Source organism: Centropristis striata, chromosome 1 (assembly GCF_030273125.1).
Source record: "Centropristis striata isolate RG_2023a ecotype Rhode Island chromosome 1, C.striata_1.0, whole genome shotgun sequence".
Taxonomy (NCBI): Eukaryota; Metazoa; Chordata; class Actinopteri; order Perciformes; family Serranidae; genus Centropristis; species Centropristis striata.
In genome coordinates this window covers 12,638,577-12,661,110 of record NC_081517.1, presented here as the reverse complement: position 1 = coordinate 12,661,110, position 22,534 = coordinate 12,638,577, and the positions used below count along the sequence as shown (strand labels likewise).

Genomic DNA, 22,534 nt, shown 5'->3' with positions numbered 1-22,534 from the left:
TAAAAAAAAAGGGTCATACTATATAGCATGTCGATTTTTGTCAAAAGTTGTCAAATTTTAAAATGCCTAAAACTGACCTTATTATAGACTGTTGATACACATAAGAGCATAATATGGCCAGAAATGACAGAAAAACATTATGGGATGTCCGAAAAGGACCCCTATAAAAGTACTATATACTGTCTAGTATAGTATGTAATTACTTAAGTAACTAAAGCTATCAGACAAATAAGTAGAAAGTGGCACCAAATCTGAACTTGATGAATGTACTTAGTTACTTTTCAATACTACAAAACCTTTTGGTCATGTAATTTCCTCTCCGATTGTGAAGAGACTCTTCCAGTTCCTTCATTTCTCTAAATTCATCCTATCAAAGTAAAAACACACGCTTTGTAATAAACATTTATAATGCAGACATGAAGTTCACAGCATCTGTAACAACTTTCAAACAGTTTATTTCTCATTTTTCCATGTATGAAGTTTCAGTGATGCAGCAAAGATGAAAACAGGAGTGAAACTCTAAGACTGAATCCGTGTGTCCTCCATCACAAACGTCCCTTTAAACCAACAGAAGACATTTCAGCACCGATCTCAAAACAAACGAGCAGGATACCAAAAAAAATCAATAAGAAACATAAACAGAGCGAGTGGCAGGCGACTAAAAAACATTTAAGATTACATTTTTTTCAATGTTTTAAACCTTTATTGGCAACATCAACGTGCTTGAAATGTTCATGTTTTATTTATCACCATTATTTATATGTAAACACAACACGGTCTCACTGAATTTCATGAAATGAGCCAAAACTCTGAAATGCAAAATTAATGAAATACAATACAAATTATGTTAAATTACTAATCCTCACCATGAAATACATTATCTGATAATAACACAACCCTGACACCATTTCCACACGTTTAAAATATGAAACCATTACAGCTAAATAAACAGTTCTTTTAAGGGTTAAAGTTCTATTGAAGTAGCTATTTCTCATGATGTCTAACTCTATTGAACATGCACCAAAAATGTTATTGTATAACTGTATAAAAATTCAAATATGCAAGTGGTCAAACTTAACCAGTAATACATACACAAGCATGCAGAGAGTAGATTATTTGCATTCGCAAGACATTTCACTCATTTCATTAAATTTCGAGACCAGCTTTGAAAAAAGACCTTTAATAAAGCTTTAAAGAGCTTTTAATAAAACCTGATCTACATGCAAAGAGCAAGAAGAAGAATCACACGTCATGCAAACACGTCACAAGTCTTCCGCTTCAGGTAGAAAAGTCTTTTTGCAGTGTACTAAATACTGCAGCGTTTAGCGCTTAAACAGCCAGTTAAGTTTGGAGTATAAAGATGTGAATGTCCAACAGAGAATAACTACGACAGAACGTCACCGTGTTTGGTTTAGAAAATCATTTACAGTCTTTGTTTTCTGCTAATTCTGCCGTTCGTCTACCGCTCAGGGCCGGGTATCGCCGTCCAACATCACGGACGCAGAGAAAATATCAATACGGATCAGCAGTTTAGGACAGATTAGACTGTTTTTAATGTTCACAGCTCAGCTTCAAACGAACTCCGCTGGTTTTGTCTGATCGTCTGTTTGGTTTCTGCTGGTGTAAACGCTAAACCAAACAAAGAAGCGAAACTCTGCAGCAGCAGGATGAAAAATGTCTCATGGACAAACGTGGTCTAATGATGGAGTAAAGGCCCTTATTCAAATATGGTCAAACTATCACAAAAAAAGTCCTCCTCCGCCAACAACACATTAAAGTTGGCGAATTGCTTCTAAAAAGTGTCAGCTCTGTCCAACAGACGATTTGCTAATTAAAGCTCAGAGTGAAGAAACCAAACCAGAGGAGACACAGAGAGTCCAACACACTGCAGACTAACCAGGTCTTAGCCTGAAGGGCTTAAATATCGTCTCATATTGTTTCTGAATCCAATTTAAATCACTTTTTGCAGATTTGATGTCTTATTGTTGTCCAAAGTTGATTTATTTATCATCGTATCGTGATAAAACTTGTGATTTTTTACCCCAAAGTACCAATACAGTCGTTCATTCTCTACCCATCATGTAAATGGAAGCATTGAGTTTGATGAAAGGTCTGTCTGCACCAATTATCCTTCTGCCATAGGGCGGAGAAAAAAAAGTTAAATTTCTTTAAACCAATCACAAGTTTTGAGTGGTACTAGGCTCCAAAACCAAACAAATGGTGAGATTTTTTTCTAGATTTGGGTACAAAAACAATCAACGGCAGGAAGGATTTTGATGCTTGTTGGTTCTGTTAGTTGGAGTTACTGATACCCAGCCCTGCTACTGATGGAGCTTGTTTTTACAAAAACTTACAGGTGTAAAAACACAAAGATTATGGACTTTCTTTTGTACACTTATTAAAAACTTAATGAGGTTCTGCATGCTGTTCAACAATCAGTGGCTTTACAGTTTCTAACTTTAATGACGTGAAAAAATGTTTACCAAACTCTTCAAATTAACAGAAAGTATAAAAACCACTGACAAGTTTTTCTGGGATGAATTCAAACATTATGTGTTGATATTTCTGCAGTAAATCGACAAAGTTTTTGTCGATGACTCGTTGTTTAAAAAGTCTCGCCTCGTCCCAACAGAACGCCGCATTCACGTCGTAATCACCAGTTTCTGACTTGCAAATAATGTTCACGTCAACATCTAAGTTATTAGAACTAAAATAAAAACACAAAAGTGCCTAAAAAAAGCAAACAAATATGGACGCTCCTGTAAATCCATCATTTAAAAAAATGTAGTGCCCGAATTCTTTATATCTGACCAAATGTAGCTGAACGTGACTGTGAAATGAAGCTGTTCTCTAAGTGTAAATAATGCAATACTCCAGTAAGATAAATGCATTCAATAATACAATTACATTTCTAAAATAAAGACACAGATTTTTTTTTTTTAGGTTGTTTTTTTTTTTTTACCTGTAAGTCAACTGCATGTCAATAAATTGTTGTTGGCACTTCATGCTGTTTGTGTTGTTCTGAAATCAAGTAACATCACCGCTAACGACACTCATCCACTAAAGTTTACTTTCTTTAAGATAGACTTCCTTTGATTCTCCCAAAAAACAAAAAACAAAAAATGACACCAAAATAAATATAAAAAACCCACATACCTTGAAAAACCACTAAAACATACAGAACACACACACACACACTCAAAGACACGCACACACACGCACACACTCCAGCTTTCCTCCACCAAACTGAACTGTCGCTCTGCGTTTAAAAAGCCGTCCGTCGGCTCTTAATGTGCGACGAGTCACAGAGAGTTCCTGTTCGATAATACTTGGTGAACGTTTGGCTTCAGAAGGCTCGGGGGGAGGGAGGGGGGAGGAGGGAGGGAGGCGAGGAGGAGGAGGAGGAGGAGGTGAGGAGGAAGAGGGGATTTTTCACAGAGAAAATACTTTCGTTGAGCGTTTTGCTGGACGACGTCTTCAAGCAGATCTTCGGTAAATGGAGGAAAAATAAAACAAAGTTGTCAGACGTCCACCACCATCTTTTTGTGAATGTCTAATCCACCAACGACCTGCAGGAGACAACAGGAAAGTGAGGTCATAACATGTTTATGATATTGAAGTAATTAAAGTTTAAAGCTGCACTAATGTGTGTCAGCCAGCTTGCAACAGTGCTGCTTGTTGGTCCACCACTTTAATCCTGACTTTTCTATGACATACTATACTTGGACTTTTTTTCACATAGTATAACGCCTGGATACCACTGGATGCGTAACGACTCCGACAGGGGTCTGTCCGCAACGGCTGCGTATCTACGCAGTCCGTCAACACCCACCGGATCCGTCTGTGTCGGAGCTGTTGCGGACAGCAGAGTCCCGAGGACGCACGAGATCTCGCGAATTCACGCCTAATCAATTGATATAACTGGAAGATAATCAACATCTCCTCGTTAATGACTGGAGACAAATCCAGCGACTCCGTCTTAACGAGCGCTAACGAGGTCGGCCGGCTTGTTAACGAGCCGGCCGACCTCGTTAGCAAACCCGAGGTATTTTATTTTGAAAATATACCGGTGTTTTATTTTGTGTCTGTGCAAGACTTCCTGTCCCGAACGATCTGCTCTGTGCTGAATTTATGCGTAGTGCTCCGTCGTCCGACAAAAATAGAAGCTCTGCGCAAGTGTTGCGAGGGCTGTCGGATGGCCATGCGTTGTCGGACTCATTACGCAGCGGATCTGCAGTCAGTGGAATCTCACACATTGATTATAATGGGTGCGTAACGGCTCCGACGACGGATCTGCAGCCGTTACGCATCCAGTGGAATCCAGGCGTAATATTTCGTTCAAAATCAGAAAAAAGTCATAGGATAGTATGTCGTACAAATTCAGAAAAAATGTCATATTTAGTATCTTGTTGAAAATGGGGAAAAAAGGTTATAGTATAGTATGTCGTTCATAATATAAAAAAAAAAGTCAGAAGTTACTTTTTCCCCCACATTTTCAACCACATACTATACTATGACTTTTTTTCTGATTTTGAACGACATACTCTGTATGATTTTTAAAAAATATTTTGACTGACATACTAAACTACGACTGATTTAAATGATTTTGACATAAACAGTTTACTTTGATGTTAATGAAATTTTGACGACATACTATATTATGACTTTTTCGTGATTTTGAACGACATACTTTTCTGATTTTTTTCCACTTTTTTTTTTTACATTTTCAATGACATAGTATACTATGACTTATTTGTTTTATTTTAAACAACATACTATAGCCTACTAAGACTTTTTGGAAGCGGGTCATACATTTTGATGGCATTTTTATTACACAATGATTTCAGCAAGAAGGGGCCAAAATCCAGCAGCACACAAACAATAAAGAACAGACTTATTGTGAGAAGTTTTTTGGCGTCCTTCATTTAGGTCTCATAATAAAACAGATTCAGTTCTGACCTTTCCAGATTAATTCCTTCCTATCTGCACCTTTAAAAAGAGGTGAAGTTGTGACAGAAATCATCAGCACTCACCGCACAGAACTCCTCGAAGGATATCCTGCCGTCGCCGTCTTTGTCTGCGTTGATGATGGTTTTGTCGACGATCTGTTGCAGCTGAGTGTCCTTCAGGTTGTTGCCCACCATCATCTTGAGGACCTGGAAGAGCTCCCCGTTGGAGATGTAGCCGTCCTTGTCCATGTCGTAGATCCTGAAGGCGACTGAGTTCAGAGAGTAGATGTCATCGTTTATTTATGAGGAAAAGAGTTCGGGATTTGTTCATATTAAAGACTTGAGATAAAGGCCCTAAACACTTTGTGTCTTTAAAGGGATTGTTCGGGATTTGATTTGTATAAAAAACTTGCCAGTAGTGTCGTGGATGCAAAACTATCAGCTTACTTTCAGGGCTCCGCTGTTAGAGTTGTGGCCGGTTCTGATTATAGAATAGAAAGTTTCTGCAGACTGGTAGAGTTATGAAACTGCAAGGTTTAATGCCACAAAACTACATGTTCACGAAAAGGTCCCACCACGAAACACTAGATATTACTACGTGCTGCAGCCGGTCTGTACGCTGTAACAGCTGCAGAGAGTAAAAAGTAATATAACTATGTGCTGTCATTGTATGTTCTTGCTTCTTCAAGGAAAGAAATAGTTCTGTCAGTGTTGGTTTCTGATGCAAGAGGACAGTTGATTTGTGGTGATATTTTAGTGTACATGTAAACGGTAAATCTGCACTTGTACATAGGGATGTGCCATATTGTCTTGTTCACAATAATACCGGTATAGTATACTGCCCGACAAAGCTGTTTAACTGCATTAACTACATTTTTGGTCGAAATTGAGTTATAACTTAAAATGAACTCCTTGAGGTCTGTTTTATCTTATGAAAAAGTTTTAAATTTCAAATTTGCCTTATTGCAAAGAAATTATATAGAAATTGCCGTAACTACAAAATCCAACTTAAAACCAAAGCAGACGTAGTAATTGCACTTACCACGGTCTGCTTTGACTGTGATACAGTGTAGCCTTGTATTTCTTCATTGTGTTGAATAGTGAAGACTACATTATAAGTTTATTTGGCAGGGAAATTATCATCTACATAGTGATTTAAGTAAAAAGGTGAGTTAAATTATATTAAGAATAAAACATAACATTACTTTATAATATTGAGTTTAAAATAAGCAAGTCTTTGAATAGAGTTGTTAAACCCTTTTAAATACCCTTGTAACAAAATCAGTTTGAAAATGTTTATTCACTGAAAACAAATTTTAAAAGCTGAAAGAAGACAACAACATTGTAGTTACTGCACTCTGTTTGTGCATTATTATTATTAGAACCTTTTACAGCAAAACCAGAGTGCAGTATCGACATATTTGCGGTCAAAGGTCAAATAAATCGTTATGATTTTTGAGCATAAAAATTACATCATGTAGAAATAAGTGTTATTACCTACCTATAACCCATTTGGTTGGCCAGTTAAAACACGTTAAAGCATTTTTTCTCAGTTTTATCCTATGCATAGTTACTGCAGTTAGGCTTTGTAAGGCAGAATAGTATGTCGTTGAAAATGTGGAAAAAGTCATAGTATTGTATGTTGTTCAAAATGTGGGGGAAAAAATCATAGTATAGGATTTCGTTGAAAATTTGAAGTCATGGTATATAGTATGTCATTCAAAATATGAAAAAAGTAATTATAGTATTTTGTTCAAAATGTGAAAAAAGTAATTTATAGTAAGTCGTTCAAAATCATAAAAAAAAGTAATTTTGTATTAACGGTAATTAATAACGGTATATTTTTTATATGATAAAAAAATGCATTTGCTGATAATGGCAACATTCCTACTTACTGACGTAGTGACGTTAAATCATTACATTCAAAACTTACTGAAGTTAAAGTACAATAGCACAATAGTACAATAGTACAAAATGTACTTAAAAGTAAAAGTACTCAGATTGTTTTATATATTCTATATATATTGTTGAATAACGAATTATTTTTGATGCATTTATGTAAGCAGCGTTTTCCTCTCGTCAAGGTAACCGCTCATTTTAATTACTTAATATACTTTTATGTGCTTTATAAAATTGTTTAATCACGTTTCTGATGTGAAAATTAACTAAAGCTGGCAGCTTAATGTAGTGGAGTAGAAGTATAAAGTTATATAAATGGAAAAGTTAAGTAGATGTAAATGTACTTTTTTATTATTTTCCAATTCTTCCACTTTGCACTGAAGAGTCAAGAGTACATCTTTTGTATTTGGCAGCTGTTGATATTTGCACTTTACAATTTAGATTTATGGTTTATTTTCATTGATACCGACTCAAAAATCATTTTAAATAAATCACATTTTCTATACATTTGTCAGTATTTTGTCATCTCGTCAAAAATACCCTGAAATATTGTGATATTCTTTTAGGGCCATATCACCTAGCCCTACTTGTACAGTGCTTTTCTAGTCTTGGGGCACCTTCACAACCCAAAGTTGAGTCTGTTTCAGCTGAACTCTGCTGGTAAAACATCTCTTCCGGTTTGTTTGGTCTCTTGTGAACACTCCAGTCGTACTCTGGTTCGGTCCCAGACCTCCTGTGAGGGTCACTGTCTATTTCGAGACCATCCCTAGATCGCTTTCATTCACTGTGAACGTAATCGGACCCAGTTACAGGACATGAAGCAGAAGCTTGAGCTTTGCATCCACTACACTACTGGCTTTTCATCTCCAATCTTTATGTTGAAATGTTCACACCTAAATGAAACCAGTCGACTAACTTTTTTTTTTAAAGTGAGGTTTAGAGAAACGCTGATACGCTGTCTGTTTGTCCCAGATTGCACACATCTTGATCCGGAGTAAAGTTTCTTTAACCAATGAATGCTGATGTCTTCTGTTCTTATTTAACTTACTAAACTGTCTCTCTGTCGGCCTGGTTGAACTATTTTACAGCATTTTTTTCAGTACAAAACAAACCTTTCATAAAAACATCTGTTTTTAAAGAAGACTTTCTACAACCTGATAGCATCACCCATCAAATATTCTTTGTGACCTTTTTTGTAACAGAAAATTACACATTTTCCATAGGTAGCGTGTATAACTGTAATAATGATAAACCAGATGAGCAGGAAACAGAAATATGTTGAACACTTACAGCGTAACTTCTGTTCCTTGTCACCTTTGACGCTGAACTGAGAGACTCCTTCGATGAACTCTGCAGAAGGAAAGAATCATTATCAGTCATAATTACTCATTTGACTGTATTCCATGCATTAAATGAAATTTTGAAGCACTGATCTCTTTTGCACATGATGTTTTTTGGGTCACCATTTGAATAACCTGCAGATGTATGTACATAACTAGAATCTCATATTTTGAGCTGCTATTACTGTTGTTTGCCTTTTCCTGTCATATATTTACTATATATTGATACATTGTGATTATGTGTTTATATATGGGTTTTTTTTACTAAATGTAGCCATACACAATTTTATTGTACTTGAGTAGAATGACAACAACGATCTTTCTGATTTCTGATAACTTTGTTAAAGTCACTTTATTTGTTTTATTATATTTAAGCTTTTCTTGTTTGTTTTTTTAAAAGTAAAATGTCTTTACATTGATCATGTTTTTATGTTAAATCTTGGCTTGAAAAGTAACTAAAGCTGGCAGCTAAATAAGTTGGAATAAAAAGTACAATATTTATCACTAAAATGTAGTGGAGTAGAAGAATAAAGTTACATAAAACAGAAATACTCCTAAAAATTGTACATAAGTACAGTACTTGAGTAACTGTACTTAGTTACATTCCACCACTGGCAGCAGACTAACTTATATCAGCAGCAGGTGATTCTTAGAACTGATGTCTGTAGTAAAACACTTCCAGAGGGAGAAAAGGTTCACAGTGAGGCAGGACACTACACGTTTCATCATTTATTTACCTTTAAAGTCGACCTCTCCATTTCCGTCTGTGTCGAATATGTCGATGACTCGCTGCACGAGGGGATTCTGCTGGAGCTCCGGTAAGGACATAAACTCCTCAACACTCAGAGATCCGGAGTTATCTAGGTCGAGTTTCTTAAATCTCTTTCCTAGCCTCTTAATCTCATCAGCATCAACTGAAATGAAACACAGAGAGAGAGAGAGAGAGAGAGAGAGACTTTTATTACAGCAGCTGAAACAAAAGGACAAAGTTTCTGCACAACAGGAGAAGATTATTTGGACGTCCATTGTTTGGATGACACCTCGACACATAGCAGTTAAAACACCCGTAGTCCACCTGGATCTAATCTCCCTGTGTCACCTGTGAAAACCGTTCTCCCGTACAGCACCACCAAACTCACCTGGCTTCTTGTTCCGACCGGCCATAGCTGTTCAGAGGCCACTGGTCTCTCACTGCACCAGTTTAGGTTGAACCTTGTGCTCACGGACCACCTGGTGCCGCGCTCTAAGCCAGATCATGTGACACCTCTTTCAACACTAATCACTCTGCTGATAACCATAGAGGTGGGGGCCGTATTGTGTTGGTTACCTGGTGGTTCATGGAGATAATGTCCTTTAAAATAATATAAAATCTGAAGTTTGACAATAAAGAGACTCATTGCTATAAGCCATCTTAAAATAAATAAATGACGAAATCCATTCGATACATGGCAAAGACTTCATAATGAGAAAATAATCTCACCAACACAGACAGTATAAAGACATGTTGAAACAATGATGAAAAAACAGCATTTTTCCTGTTTTCATCTACCGTTTTCTGCAGTGCTTCTCCTTGCAATGCTGACAAATAGTGTTGTGTAAGTCTCTCTGAAAGAACTATCTAACAAATAATTAGTTCAGGGTATTAATATAAATTCTGAACATCTCTTGAGACCTGTCAGCCGTCTTTATGTCTGAACGCTTCTACATGACTCCCAGCTGCACTGCAGCAGCAACAACAGGCCTCCATGTTGATCAATAATTGGTGGTATGACACAGTATGACCACTAGATGGACCACAACGCAAAGGAACAACAATGTACTGTTAACCCCTTTGTGATCTGCCCCACTTCTCAAATCAAATCAAATCAAACTTTATTTATATAGCGCTTTTCATACATAAAAATGCAACACAAAGTGCTTTACAAAAAATAAGAAAAAACAAACAATAAAAATGACAAAACCCACCCCTCCCTCCCCCACATACACATCTGTAAGTATACACACACAAACATGCACACTCGCATTTAGTCATGCACGCACACAAACACACTCAGACTCACACACAGCACATATTGATTGACAGTGTAGAGACATGGCAAGGCACCGAGGATCCAGATGAGGAAAAAGCAACCTGTGGGAGCATCCACACTGAGAGGTGGCAGAGCCCACAGCCATAGAGGACGCCATCACAGAGACCACCAGGACCCGGGGAGACCGAGGCGGACTCCACACATGGTGCAGAGCCGCCCAGCCCCCCGGGCCCCGGGAGTCCCCAAGACCACATCCCCATGGGCAGACCCAACACACCCCCCAGTGAGGAGGCCCCCATGAGGAAACACTGGAGCTAAAAACTAAAAGACTAAAAGACTAAAAGACAACAGGACAGAATAAAAACTAAAAGATTAAAAGACAACAGGATAAAAACTAAAAGACTAAAAGACAACAGGAATTAAACTAAAAGACTAAAAGACAACAGGACAGGATAAAAACTAAAAGACTAAAAGACAACAAGACAAGATAAAAACTAAAAGACTAAAAAAAACAACAGGACAGGATAAAAACTAAAAGACTAAAAGACAACAGGACAGGATAAAAACTAAAAGACTAAAAGACAAGATAAAAACTAAAAGACTAAAAGACTAAAAGACAACAGGATAGGGTAAAAACTAGAAGACTAAAAGACAACAGGATAGAAAATAAAAGATAAAAACTAAAATACAACGGGAATAAATAAATAAATAAATAAATAGTAAAATAATCAGTTAAAAGCTAGACCAAACAGGTGGGTCTTGAGCCTCCTTTTAAAAACATCAACAGTCTCTGCGGTCCTGATGTCCTCTGGCAGGCTGTTCCATAGGCGCGGGCCATAATGGCTGAATGCAGCCTCCCCGTAGGTTTTAGTTTTAACTCTTGGAATGATTAAAAGGCCGGTGCCAGAGGACCTCAGGACCCGCGAGGGTTGATATGATAAAAGCATATCAGATAGATAAGATGGCCCAAGACCGTTAAGACATTTAAAAACTAGTAAAAGAACCTTAAAATCAATCCTGAAACACACGGGGAGCCAATGCAGTGATTTTAAAACCGGTGTAATGTGCTTCCGCCCTCTGGTCCTCGTCAGCACGCGTGCGGCTGAGTTTTGTAATAATTGTAGGTTGTGGATGCTGTTTTTGGGAAGACCAGAGAGCAGGGCATTACAATAGTCTAAACGACAAGAGATAAAAGCATGCATCAGCACCTCCGTGTTGGCCTGGGAGAGAAACGGGCGGACTCTGGCTATGTTCTTAAGATGGTAAAAACCTATCTTTGTTGTATTTTTAATATGAGGAATAAAACTTAGCTCAGAGTCAAAAATGACGCCCAGGTTCTTTACACATTGTGAGGTTTTAAAATCTTGTAGTTTTGGTAAAAGTTTCTCTCTCTTGCCTTCAGGACCGATGACTAAAACCTCTGTTTTGTCCTGGTTGAGCTGTAGGAAGTTCACTGCCATCCATGACTTGATATCTAAAATACAGTTTAAAAGGGAATCAATTGGCTCAGTGTCATCAGGAGACACGGCGATGTACAGTTGTGTGTCATCAGCATAGCTGTGGAAGCTGATGCCGTGTCTCCTGATGACGTCCCCAAGGGGAAGCATATACAGATTAAAAAGAATTGGACCTAAAATTGACCCTTGGGGAACCCCACACTTGATTTCATGTGTTCTGGAGGAGCATGTATCCATACTTACAAAGAAACTTCGATCTGAGAGATAAGAACTGAACCAGTTAAAAACAGTACCAGAGAGGCCGACCAGGGTTCGGAGTCTGTTTAATAAAATGTGATGGTCTACTGTATCAAAGGCGGCGCTGAGATCCAGTAGAACCAAGACTGTTAATTTCTGTGAATCTAAATAACACCTGAAGTCATTTAAAATCTTTAAAAGAGCTGTCTCGGTACTGTGGTTCATTCTAAAACCAGATTGATATTTCTCTAAAATGTTGTTTCTATTTAAAAAATAATTTAACTGGTTAAAAACCAGTTTTTCTAAAATTTTACTTAAAAATGGTAAGTTGGATACAGGCCGGTAGTTATTTAAAATGTTGGGGTCTAAATTACTCTTCTTCAGAAGGGGCTTCACCACTGCCGTTTTGTAGGCAGTGGGGAAGACACCCGCCTGAAGAGAGCAATTCACAACATTTAAAATCTGTTCCTCAAAGAAAGCATAAAATGATTTTAAGAGCGATGTGGGAATAGGATCTAAAAGGCAGGTTGTTGGGTTTACTTGGGAGAAAACTCGACCAAGTGTCCTTGCATCAACCAGGGCAAAACTCTCCAGTGTTTCCTCAGATAGGAGCGATGGTTCAGGTGTGTAAAAAGTTACATTCTGGGATAAAAGACTGGATCTGATACCATCGATCTTACTTCTGAAGTGGTCTGCAAAGTCCTCGCAGAGGGCCTCTGATGGTGTCATGTGAGCTTTATTAAAACTAGTGTTGGTTAAAAGATCGAAGGTGGAGAAAAGAAACCTGGGGTTGTTTTTATTGTCTGTGATGAGTTTCGAGAAATGGGAAATTCTTGCTTGTTTGACTGCGTTATTGTAGGTTTTGAGTTGTTCACGTAGTATTTCATGATGGACTGTTAATTTAGTTTTTCTCCACCTTCTCTCCGCACTCCTGCAGTTTCTTTTTAGTTTTTTGACGTTAGCGGTTCTCCAGGGTGGTACAGGTTTTGTTCTTACAGTTTTAGTTAAAAGTGGAGCCACTAAGTCCAGTGTTGATTTTAATTTGGAATTAAAATTGTCAACAATAAAATCACAGGGTGCAGGTAAAACCTCAGCAGGGGTGCTCTGTAAAATCTCGATAAAATTTGCAGCCACTTCAGAAGTCAGGTAGCGTTTCCTCACTGTTCTCACCGGGGCCTCCTGAGGGTTAAAACTGGCGATGTTAAAATACACACAGTAGTGGTCAGACACAGCCAGGTCCACAACAGAGGACACACCAGCGGACAGGCCGTAGGTTATGACCAGGTCCAGGGTGTGTCCCCTGTTGTGAGTTGGCTGTGCGACATGCTGTTTAAAATCGAGGCAGTTTAAAAGGTTTAAAAATTCTCTGGACATTGTGTCCGAGATGTTGTCAACATGTAGATTAAAATCACCAGCTATTAAAACCCTGTTGTAGGTGGAGTGGATGATTGATAAAAATTCAGAAAATTCACTGATAAAAGACGAAGAATATTGGGGTGGTCTGTAAACTGTGATGCAGATAATCGGAGGGCTGCTAAAAACAAAGGCGTGGTATTCAAATGATGTGTAACTGTTAAAAGAAACCTCTTTTGAGTTCAGCGTTTCCTTTAAAAGTGACGCAGTACCGCCTCCCCTCCTAACCCCCCTTGTGGAGAATAAAAAATTAAAATTAGGTGGGCAGGCCTCAGTGAGAACAGCTGGTGCATCGGTGCCAAGCCATGTCTCTGTCAGAAGAAAAATGTCCAGGTTATGATCTGTAATTAAGTCATTTATGATGTAGGTTTTATTGGAGAGAGAGCGCACATTCAGCACGGCCAGATTAATGTTCGTGCCAAATGTGCGCTCATAAGGTGTGGTGATGGGGACCTGCAGGAGGCAGGTCAAGTTGCTCAGAGTCTTATTGAGAGGGCCTGAGCGCCTGTTTGTTATCCTGACTGGAATGGGTAGGGGAGAAATAACAGGGAGTTTGGGCAGAGTAGTAGTAAGCCCGCCTCGCCACACGGGGGAGCCAGCTCTGTATGGGCTAGCTCCCCCGTGTTGGGAGGTTGGGGAGGGGGAGGGGGAGGCTTGCCTGTGGTGACCTGCGCTGACCAGGTGCGGATGATTTGGTGATGATAGTCAGTGCGAGGGAGAGGTCCAAACGGAGTAAAAGATATTGTCAGTGAGAGTCCGTGAACCTCGGCCGTTTGGATGGATACCATCATGCCGGTAAAGAGATGGGCGTTTCCAGAAGAGATTAAAATTGTCAATAAAAGCTACGTTGCGGGCTGCACATGTTGACTGCAGCCAGGTGTGGAGGCTCAGTGTGCGGCTAAAACGAGCGACACCTCGGTTGTGAGGAGGTATGGGTCCGCTGATAAAAACTCGCTTGCCGTGGGCCTCGAGGGAGTCAAGAAGTTTATTAAAATCCCGTTTGAGCAGTTCGGAGGACTGCTCGGGAATGTCGTTACAGCCAACGTGCACGACAACATCCTGGGCGTGTGTGTGTGTGTCCAGGATGCTAGCAGACTTTTCCTGGATGTCTGCCACCTTAGCACCGGGGAAGCAAAATGTCTTTGTAGATTTATTTCCCACATTTCTCACAATCGAGTCTCCAATGATGAGCATGGTTGGTGAGGGAGACTTCAACTGTGGTGGAGGAGTGGATGAAGGTGTGCGGACAGAGTGAGGAGCAGGATCTCGCTGCGGCGCAGGTGTAAACTGCGGTATGGAGCGGCGAAACCTGGGGCGAGGAGTGACCGATGGAGGGTTCTGCGCCAGCGGGGGACTGCAGGGGTCACTGGATGTAGGATGAGCCAAAAGAGGAAAGTCATGCAGGTCCAGAATGTTGAATCTGTTCTGCAGCTGGATGGTGTGGTGAGGAGGCGCATTTGAGGAGCGTCTCCCTCTTTTGCTGCGAGCACTGACCATAGACCAGCGCTCCTGATGGGATGGAGTGGAGCTGGCCAGGGCTGCATGTCTTGGTCTAGCCCCGAGCTGGTTCCAGGAGACATCGGGGACGGTGACCGGAGCGGCGGTTGGACACTGAGCGGTGACAGGCTCCGGAGGGGTGGAAGCTCCGGCTCTGGTCTCCTCGACTCCTACAGCAGGGGGTGAAGAAGCAGAGGTATCGGGAGCCTTGGTGCAGGTTGTGCTGGACTGTGCTGGACCGAAGATGATGGTATCCATTAGCTTTTCAGCTTCCTGGATCTTATATAGTGTGGAGATTCTTCTTTCCAGCTCAGCGACTTTATCCGCCAGGAGGGCGCAGCTGACACAGCTTGATGAGGAAGTGAGTAGAGCCATAGTTTCCATTGTTTTCTGACTTCTCTCTTCCTCTGTAGTTGTTTGTGGAACTGCTGATTAAAATCCTTTTCAGTCCGAGTTAAATGTTAAAACGATCTTTGCACAGAAGCGTTTAAAACATCAGAATAAAATGCTATAACGAATCATGCAATAAAACGTTAAAACATTAAAAACAAATGTTAAAACGATCCCTGCAGTAAAACGTTAAAACATCAAAATCAAATGTTAAAACGATCTTTGCATTTAAAACGTTAAAACATTAAAGCCAGGCCAGGCACTGGAGGGACTGTAGTTATGTGGTTTCTCTACCAGTGGTATGGTTTCCTCCAGGCCGCCGTTCAGTGTGCTTAAAATCCACAGGTCCGATGTTTAAAAACCTTTGATGCACGGTCATCACCTCTCAGGGATAGCAGGATCCGGTGCACAGGGCAAATAAAATCATCGGCAAGTAGTTAAAATGTGGTTAAAAGCGTTGTTTTAGGGGATTTTTCCCACGCTGTCAAAATGTTTGCCGGTAGCCGTGGCTCGATGGCGACCGGCGGACGTGACGTGACGTGACGATCTCTGGTTCAGGACAATCTATAGAGAATTGGAGGGTTGTGGGCAGTTGATGTTTAGGGGGAGACAGCAGGTCAAGAGTGGATGTCACATAGAAGCAGTGTGCATCATCTGAGAGGTGAACCTGAACATTAACTTAAGATGCTGCTGAGTGCTGTGTCAAGTTGTTCGAGCCATTAATCTCTAATTAAAATTACCATAGTAAAAATTGCTGTTATGGCTTACTGAAAGGTTCTTCGCTCCGCAGCGCTATCAATCCGAAGCACTTCTATTTTTACTGCGAGCTGTTGCTAAACCGCGTCAAGCTCAACAGAGCAGATTGCACCAGACAGGAAATCCAACACAGAATCAACGCAATACACTTCCGCCCCCTTTTAAAATAAAACACAATACGCAGTTCATGCAGCCTAAAACTACTTCACATCAACATAACGTCTTGACCGGGGCACCAGATCAGCAATCAATCAATCAAAGGGTCTCAGAGGGTCGGCTACATGGACGACGAGAGACTGATTGTTGAAGTGGAACAGCATACAGTCATTTATGACATAACACATTCTTTCTATAAGGTCAGATCAACAGATCTTCCACGTCGGAGAAGCAAAGTAAGCTGTTTGTTGTTGTTATTTACTTTATATACACAGTTTATCACGGGATCTTGCAGTCTCCCGTACGTTGTCGTATACTGTATATGGCTGGCTCGCTACGCTGCCATTACGTGCCCGGTGGGAATTGATGCCAGGCAGAGGACGGAGCAAAACCGCGGCAGAGGCGTTCTGCGGCCGGTGGAAATCCCCAGTAAGCGTTCCAGACAGACCCAATTTATGCAGCTCACAGACTGTTTAGGGACTCCAGGATGCACAAATATTCACATGCACCATTTTTAGAACAGGTGAAAGAAGCACATTTATATGCATGAGATCAGCATAAAAATGGGCATGTCTGTAAAGAAGACACTCCTGGGTACCCATTGAAACCCATTTTCATTTAGATATCTAAAGGTCAAAAGTCAAGGGACCCCTTTGAAAATTACCATTTTGGCTCACTGAATCCACAAGAGTCTCAGCTTTCCAGTCATGCCAAATTTATGACCCATTTAGGACCCCAGGATGCACAAATATTCAATACTTAAGAAGATCTGTGAGTTTTTGTCCTCAAACTGCATGTTATCAGCATAAATCGGGTATGCATGTTAAGAGGAGACTCGTGGGTACACGTGGAACCCATTTTCATGAAGATATCTTGAGGTCAGCGGGCTGCTTTATTCTTGCTAAAATAGCTGAACTTGGCATGTTATTTTACCCCCTTCCTAGCAAGATATCATCAGGTCTGTTGCCATGAATGGATTCCTCATATCTTCTAGTAATATCAGTATCAATTCTATGAGCCGGCCATAGCCTCAGAAAAGAAAAAAAAATTAAAAAAAAAAAAAAAATCCCCAAGGGGGTTAACCAAACAATACACCTCGATGACATTTTAACAATTGTCTAAGAAGCTGTTGGGGCTGTCAGTGCTTCCCTCTAGTTAGATACAGTTCCACCTTAACCTCATGCCAAACCAGAAATACCTCTTGTTTATCATAATTACTTCTAACAAGTCAACAGAGCTGCAGTAAGAGGCGGAGCAAAACTGGAAAAACAAGAGCTTCAACATTATGTTCCTCAAATGAAACTTTTGTTAGTGTCACAGCAGATTTAGACAGTTGAGATAAACTTGTAGCCCTCAGAAGCAACGTTAAACTGACTCCATCAGGTGTTTCTAAACAACAAACCAGAGTCTCTGCCAAACACTGGTGAGTACAGCTGATCATGTTTACTGAGGTTCAAAATTTAACTGAAACGTGAATTCTCCTTTTGTGTAACAAAAATACAATCTGTAGTGTTGTTGGAGCTATTTATCATATTTTTCCATTTATGAAAAGAATAAATTTGTCAAAGGATAGTAGAAGACAGTAAATAGAAGATTTGAATATATTGGACATTTTAAACACTTTTTCCAGTGTGGAAACTAAACTTCAGGCTTCTGGGTGCAGCCTTTTCTTGGGCAGCACTTGAGATGTGAGAACCAGTTTGCCAGGAAATGGCGGCCTGAGAGCCAGTTCTGCTCATAAACTACAAACAGTGATGCAACATGTTTTTGTCCTTAGTGATGGTTATGCATCAATAGTGATTTCAGAATTTTGTCCTTTTACAGCGTTCAACAGAAACATTCATACTTTCAAGTTTACATTCTGAGCTCCTCGAGTTAACAGTACCAGAAGGGAGAGTCGGGACCAAAAATGTACTGATACACTCAGATGAAAACACTGAGTTTTTCTGGTCAGCTCTGTTCAGTTAGGGCATTAAGCTAATTTGCACGAAGATACTTCCAAAGCTTCACCACTTTGTGCATTCAATTGTTATCAGTGTGGTTGTGACTCAGTTGATAGACATACAGTAATTGGAAGGTCTTTTGTTCTCAGTTTATAGATATGGCTACGGTCAGCTGTCTGCTGTCTGAAGATCAGTTTCTGTGCTCCATCTGTCTGGATGTGTTCACTGATCCCGTCAGCACACCGTGTGGACACAACTTCTGCAAAAACTGCATCACTGAACACTGGAATGTGAATCACAGGTTCATGTGCCCTTTGTGTAATGAGACTTTTACCAAAAGACCTGATTTAAGGGTCAACACGTTGTTCTCTGAGATGGTTGGTCGATTCAGACAGTCAGCTCTGCAGGAAGCCAGCAGTAGTAGCTCAGAGCAACAGAAAAAGGTCAGGCTGGAGACCGAAATTCAGCAGATGATCCAGAAGAGACGGCTGAAGATTCAGGAGATCAGACATCAGATATCAGAAGGAGTTCAGGTCTTCACTGCTCTGAAGGAGTCTGTTGAGAGAGGCCAAGCCAATCTCATTGAAATGATCAAAGAAAAGCAGAAAAGAACTGAAAAACAGGCCGAAGGCTTCATCAAAGAGCTGGATCAGGAAATCTCTGAGCTGAAGAAGAGAAGCACTGCAGAAGATGGAGGTGGTCTTCAGAACGTGAGAGCTGTTCCACCTCCGAGTGTCCAGTCTCGAAACACCCACCACCCAACACCCACCAAGGACTGGACAGAGGTCAGCATCCGTCCATCATATGAGGGGACTGTGGTGAGAGCTGTGGCTCAGCTGGAGGAGACACTCAGAGACATGAAGAAACTGCTCCCTGATTTTGAGCTGAAGAGAGTCCAGCAGTTTGCAGTGGATGTGACTCTTGATCCTGATACAGCACATCCTGCTCTCACCCTGTCTGGTGATGGCAAACAAGTGAGTCATGGTAAGGTGAAGAAGAATCTGCCAAACAACCAAGAGAGATTTGAGTTCCTACTCCGTGTTTTAGGAATACCAGGTTTCTCTTCAGGCAGATTTTACTACGAAGTTCAAGTTAACAGAAAGACTGACTGGGACTTTGGAGTAGCCAGAGAGTCGATCAATAGGAAAGGGAAAATTGAACTGAGCCCTGAGAATGGTTTCTGGACTATGGGCCTGAGAAATAGGAAAGAGTACAAAGCTCTTGCAAACCCTGGAGTTAGTCTCTCTCTGAAGTCTCCTCCTCAGAAGGTGGGGATGTTTGTGGATTATGAGGAGGGTCTGATCTCCTTCTATGACGTAGATGCTGCAGCTCTTATCTACTCCTTTACTGGCTGCTCCTTCACTGGGAAACTCTTCCCATTCTTCAGTCCTCATAATAATGAAGGTGGTAAAAACTCTGCACCTCTGATCATTTCTCCTGTTGGAGTAAACTAATCACTTATCTTATTTCATGTATTGATTTATTTCTATTCAGGGAAACAAATACCATGTGGTTTACATATAAATTTGTACAGTGTGTACTGTGGTAATTGATTTACACTTGTTTTTTATTATTTGCATTCCATTTCACAGTCAACATGTTAATTTGAACACCCACTGTTGAACTCTGACATTTATTTTCGCTTGAAGAAATCACTATTCATCAAGAGACCACATATGTCAAGCTGAAGTCTGAGTCAATTACGAAAGAATACTGCAAAATATCAACTTTTTTTTTAGAGAAATAATATAGAATATGGTATGTATCATTTATGGACATAAAGTTCATGACTATTTTATTTTTGTCTGAAAAGTGATTTGGTTAATAAATGGTCACTTTGGTCACTGTTATTTGTTTTATGAATACTGGTAAGATGGGTGACGAGTCAAATAAATCTGTAAATATGTGATGTTTAAATGACAACTGAAATAAACTCCTTGTTGATCACAATACCTGAGTAAGCAGTGACTTGAGCACTAAACACCTAACAGAAAAGTCTGGCTAACACATAAGTTGTATTTAGTGATAAAAACATTGTGTTTCCTATTGCTGCTTCACAATAAAAGTCCCCTCTGTGCTTCCTCAGTTGGACACTTTTAATGTGAAGCAGTGGCAGGATGAAATATGTTTCCACACAGTGACTGAATTCAGTTCAGCTGTAGGAGAGTGAATAGGTAAACAGTGAAGCTAATATTAATACATTATATCTGCATGGAGACAATTGTACTTTTAATCCTAAAACAAGAGCAAAAGTCGTGCTTAAACGAGGAATAAAAAAAAATCACTCCATTTTTCATATTTTCATGTCAACTTTTATACACTGTTTCTTCATGTAGGTAACTACAGTTACTTTAGTTTTCTATGCTCGAAGTTGACCATATTCTTTAAGCCATATATCAAAACAAACAACTGGTGTTGTATACTCTCTTTGGAAAAGTCTTCCAACAACAACTGATTAGTGCAGGTTATTTATACAAGTTTGGAACTAGGGGTAGGCAATGATTTTCGAATATTCGAATAGTCATTAAATCATAAAAAAATCGAATAGTTTATCATATCTGGAAAAAAATGTTTGTATTACTGGTGCCTTCTGCACAGGGGCAGCGTAGCATTTGATGATACACAGTGTGGCGGGCTAGATGCCAAGCTGTAGAAGAAGAAACAAACAGAGGAGAGGGTGTTTTCAACGGCGGGACAAGTTAGCCCCCAGAGGGATTTATGAGACTCCGGAGGTGACATATGGTTTTCGCTGTCCCTAACTGTGCACAACGTCAGCAGCTGAAACCAGCATGGCTAATTATGCACAGCATCTCCGCTGATCATAAACATTGTGATAGTGAATTAACTGGCATGGCTAAGAGTTAACTGTAGCTAACGGAGACTCTTCTTAACGAGTTGGCCTCCGACTCTGCCTCACTTCTATAGAGAATTGGGGGTTGTGGGCAGTTGATGTTTAGGGGGAGACAGCAGGTCAACAGTGGATGTCACATAGAAGTGGTGTGCATCATCTGAGAGGTGAACCTGAAGATTAGCTTGAGATGCAGCAGAGCACTGTGTGTCAAGTTGGTAAAGCCATAAATCTCTAATAAAAATGACTTATATTAACATTGCTGCATGGCTAACTGAAATGCCTTTCCATCCTCAGTTATGAATCCTTCATAATGATACCAAGACCTTTAGAACAGCAGAGAAACATCCATGCTGTGATTTTAGAAACTTTTGATATTTAGTAGGTTTGTGTATGCTATGCGATTGTATGGCAGCATTTGTGTTGAGTTGCCAGCTGAAAAAAACCCTTAATGTGAATCTAGTGTGTCAGCCATCCATCCTCTGAATGCTCTAGGTCTCTAGTTTGTTGGTTGTAAAGTCTCATGAGGCTGTGATGATCCTAGAGGTCACAGCAGCTCATTTTATACACTGAGCTCAAGTTTCACTGACTAACATCATCACACATTAAGAACATTTGGCTCATTGAATCCACAAGAGCCTCAGCTTTCCAGTCAGACCCGACTTATGCAGCTCACAGACTGTTTAGGGACCCCAGGATGCACAAATTTTCAAGTACAAATAATATATTAGAAGAACTAAAACCATATTTTTGCCGCAAACTCCATGTTATCAGCATACATCGGGCATGCATGTAAAGAGGAGACTCGTGGGTACACATAGAACCAATTTTCATGAAGACATCTTGAGGTCAGAGGGCCACTTTGTTCACGCTAAAATAGCTGAACTTTGGTAAGTTATTTTATCCCCTTCTGAACAAGATATAATCAGGTCTGTTGCAATCAATGAATTCCTCATATCTTCTAGGATCAGTATTATTTCTATGGCCTTAAAATTGAGCCGGCCATAGCCTCAGAAAGAAAAAAAATGGAATGACAAATAAAAAACCCAGGGGGGTTAACCAAACAATGATACAACTCAATGTTTTAACAACTGTCCAAGAAGCTGTTTTGGCTGTCAGTGCTTCCCTCTAAAAAGTTATCTCAAATTAGTTAGATACAGTTCCACCTTAATCCCATTCTATGCCAGAAAAAAAATCTTGTTTACCACAAAATTCATTTCTAACCATGAGGAAGTAAAAAAACCTAAGAGAGCTGCAGTAAGAGGCGGAGCGAGACGGGAAAAACAAGAGCTTCAACATTATATTCCTGAAATGACACTTTTGTGTCACAGCAGATTTAGACAGTCGAGGGGAATCTGTAATTCTCAGAAGCAACGTTAAACTGACTCCATCAGGTGATTCTCAACAACACAGCAGAGTCTCCGTCAAACACTGGTGAGTACAGCTGATCATGTTTACTGAGTTTCAGAATCGAACTGAAACGTGAATTCTCCTTTTGTGTAACGAATATAATCAGCAGTGTTGTTGCAGCTATTCATCATATTTTTACATTCATGAAAAGAATAAATCTGTCAAAGGATAAAGATGTTTTTGAATATATTGGACATTTTAGGCACCTT

At 39.9% G+C, this 22,534-nt stretch overlaps 2 protein-coding genes across 2 annotated transcripts in view; one reads left to right on the top strand and one right to left on the bottom strand.

Moving 5' to 3' along the window:
* Window positions 1-433: 433 nt before the first annotated feature.
* ppp3r1b (protein phosphatase 3 (formerly 2B), regulatory s1ubunit B, alpha isoform, b) overlaps window positions 434-22,534 on the bottom strand; it is a 40,498-nt gene continuing 18,397 nt past the window's right edge. The window contains exons 3-6 of the mRNA XM_059331340.1: window positions 8,926-9,102; window positions 8,139-8,198; window positions 5,034-5,218; window positions 434-3,569 (exon numbers count right to left, since the gene is read on the bottom strand). Of these exons, the coding sequence (XP_059187323.1) occupies window positions 3,522-3,569; window positions 5,034-5,218; window positions 8,139-8,198; window positions 8,926-9,102 (470 nt within the window). The 3' untranslated portion in view covers window positions 434-3,521. The remainder of the gene's footprint in view (window positions 3,570-5,033; window positions 5,219-8,138; window positions 8,199-8,925; window positions 9,103-22,534) is intronic.
* On the top strand, window positions 18,226-19,781 carry LOC131970063 (nuclear factor 7, brain-like). Its single transcript, XM_059331329.1, has 2 exons — window positions 18,226-18,731; window positions 18,801-19,781. The coding sequence occupies exons 1-2, from the start codon at window positions 18,226-18,228 to the stop codon at window positions 19,519-19,521; spliced, it is 1,227 nt and encodes a 408-aa protein (XP_059187312.1). The 3' UTR covers window positions 19,522-19,781.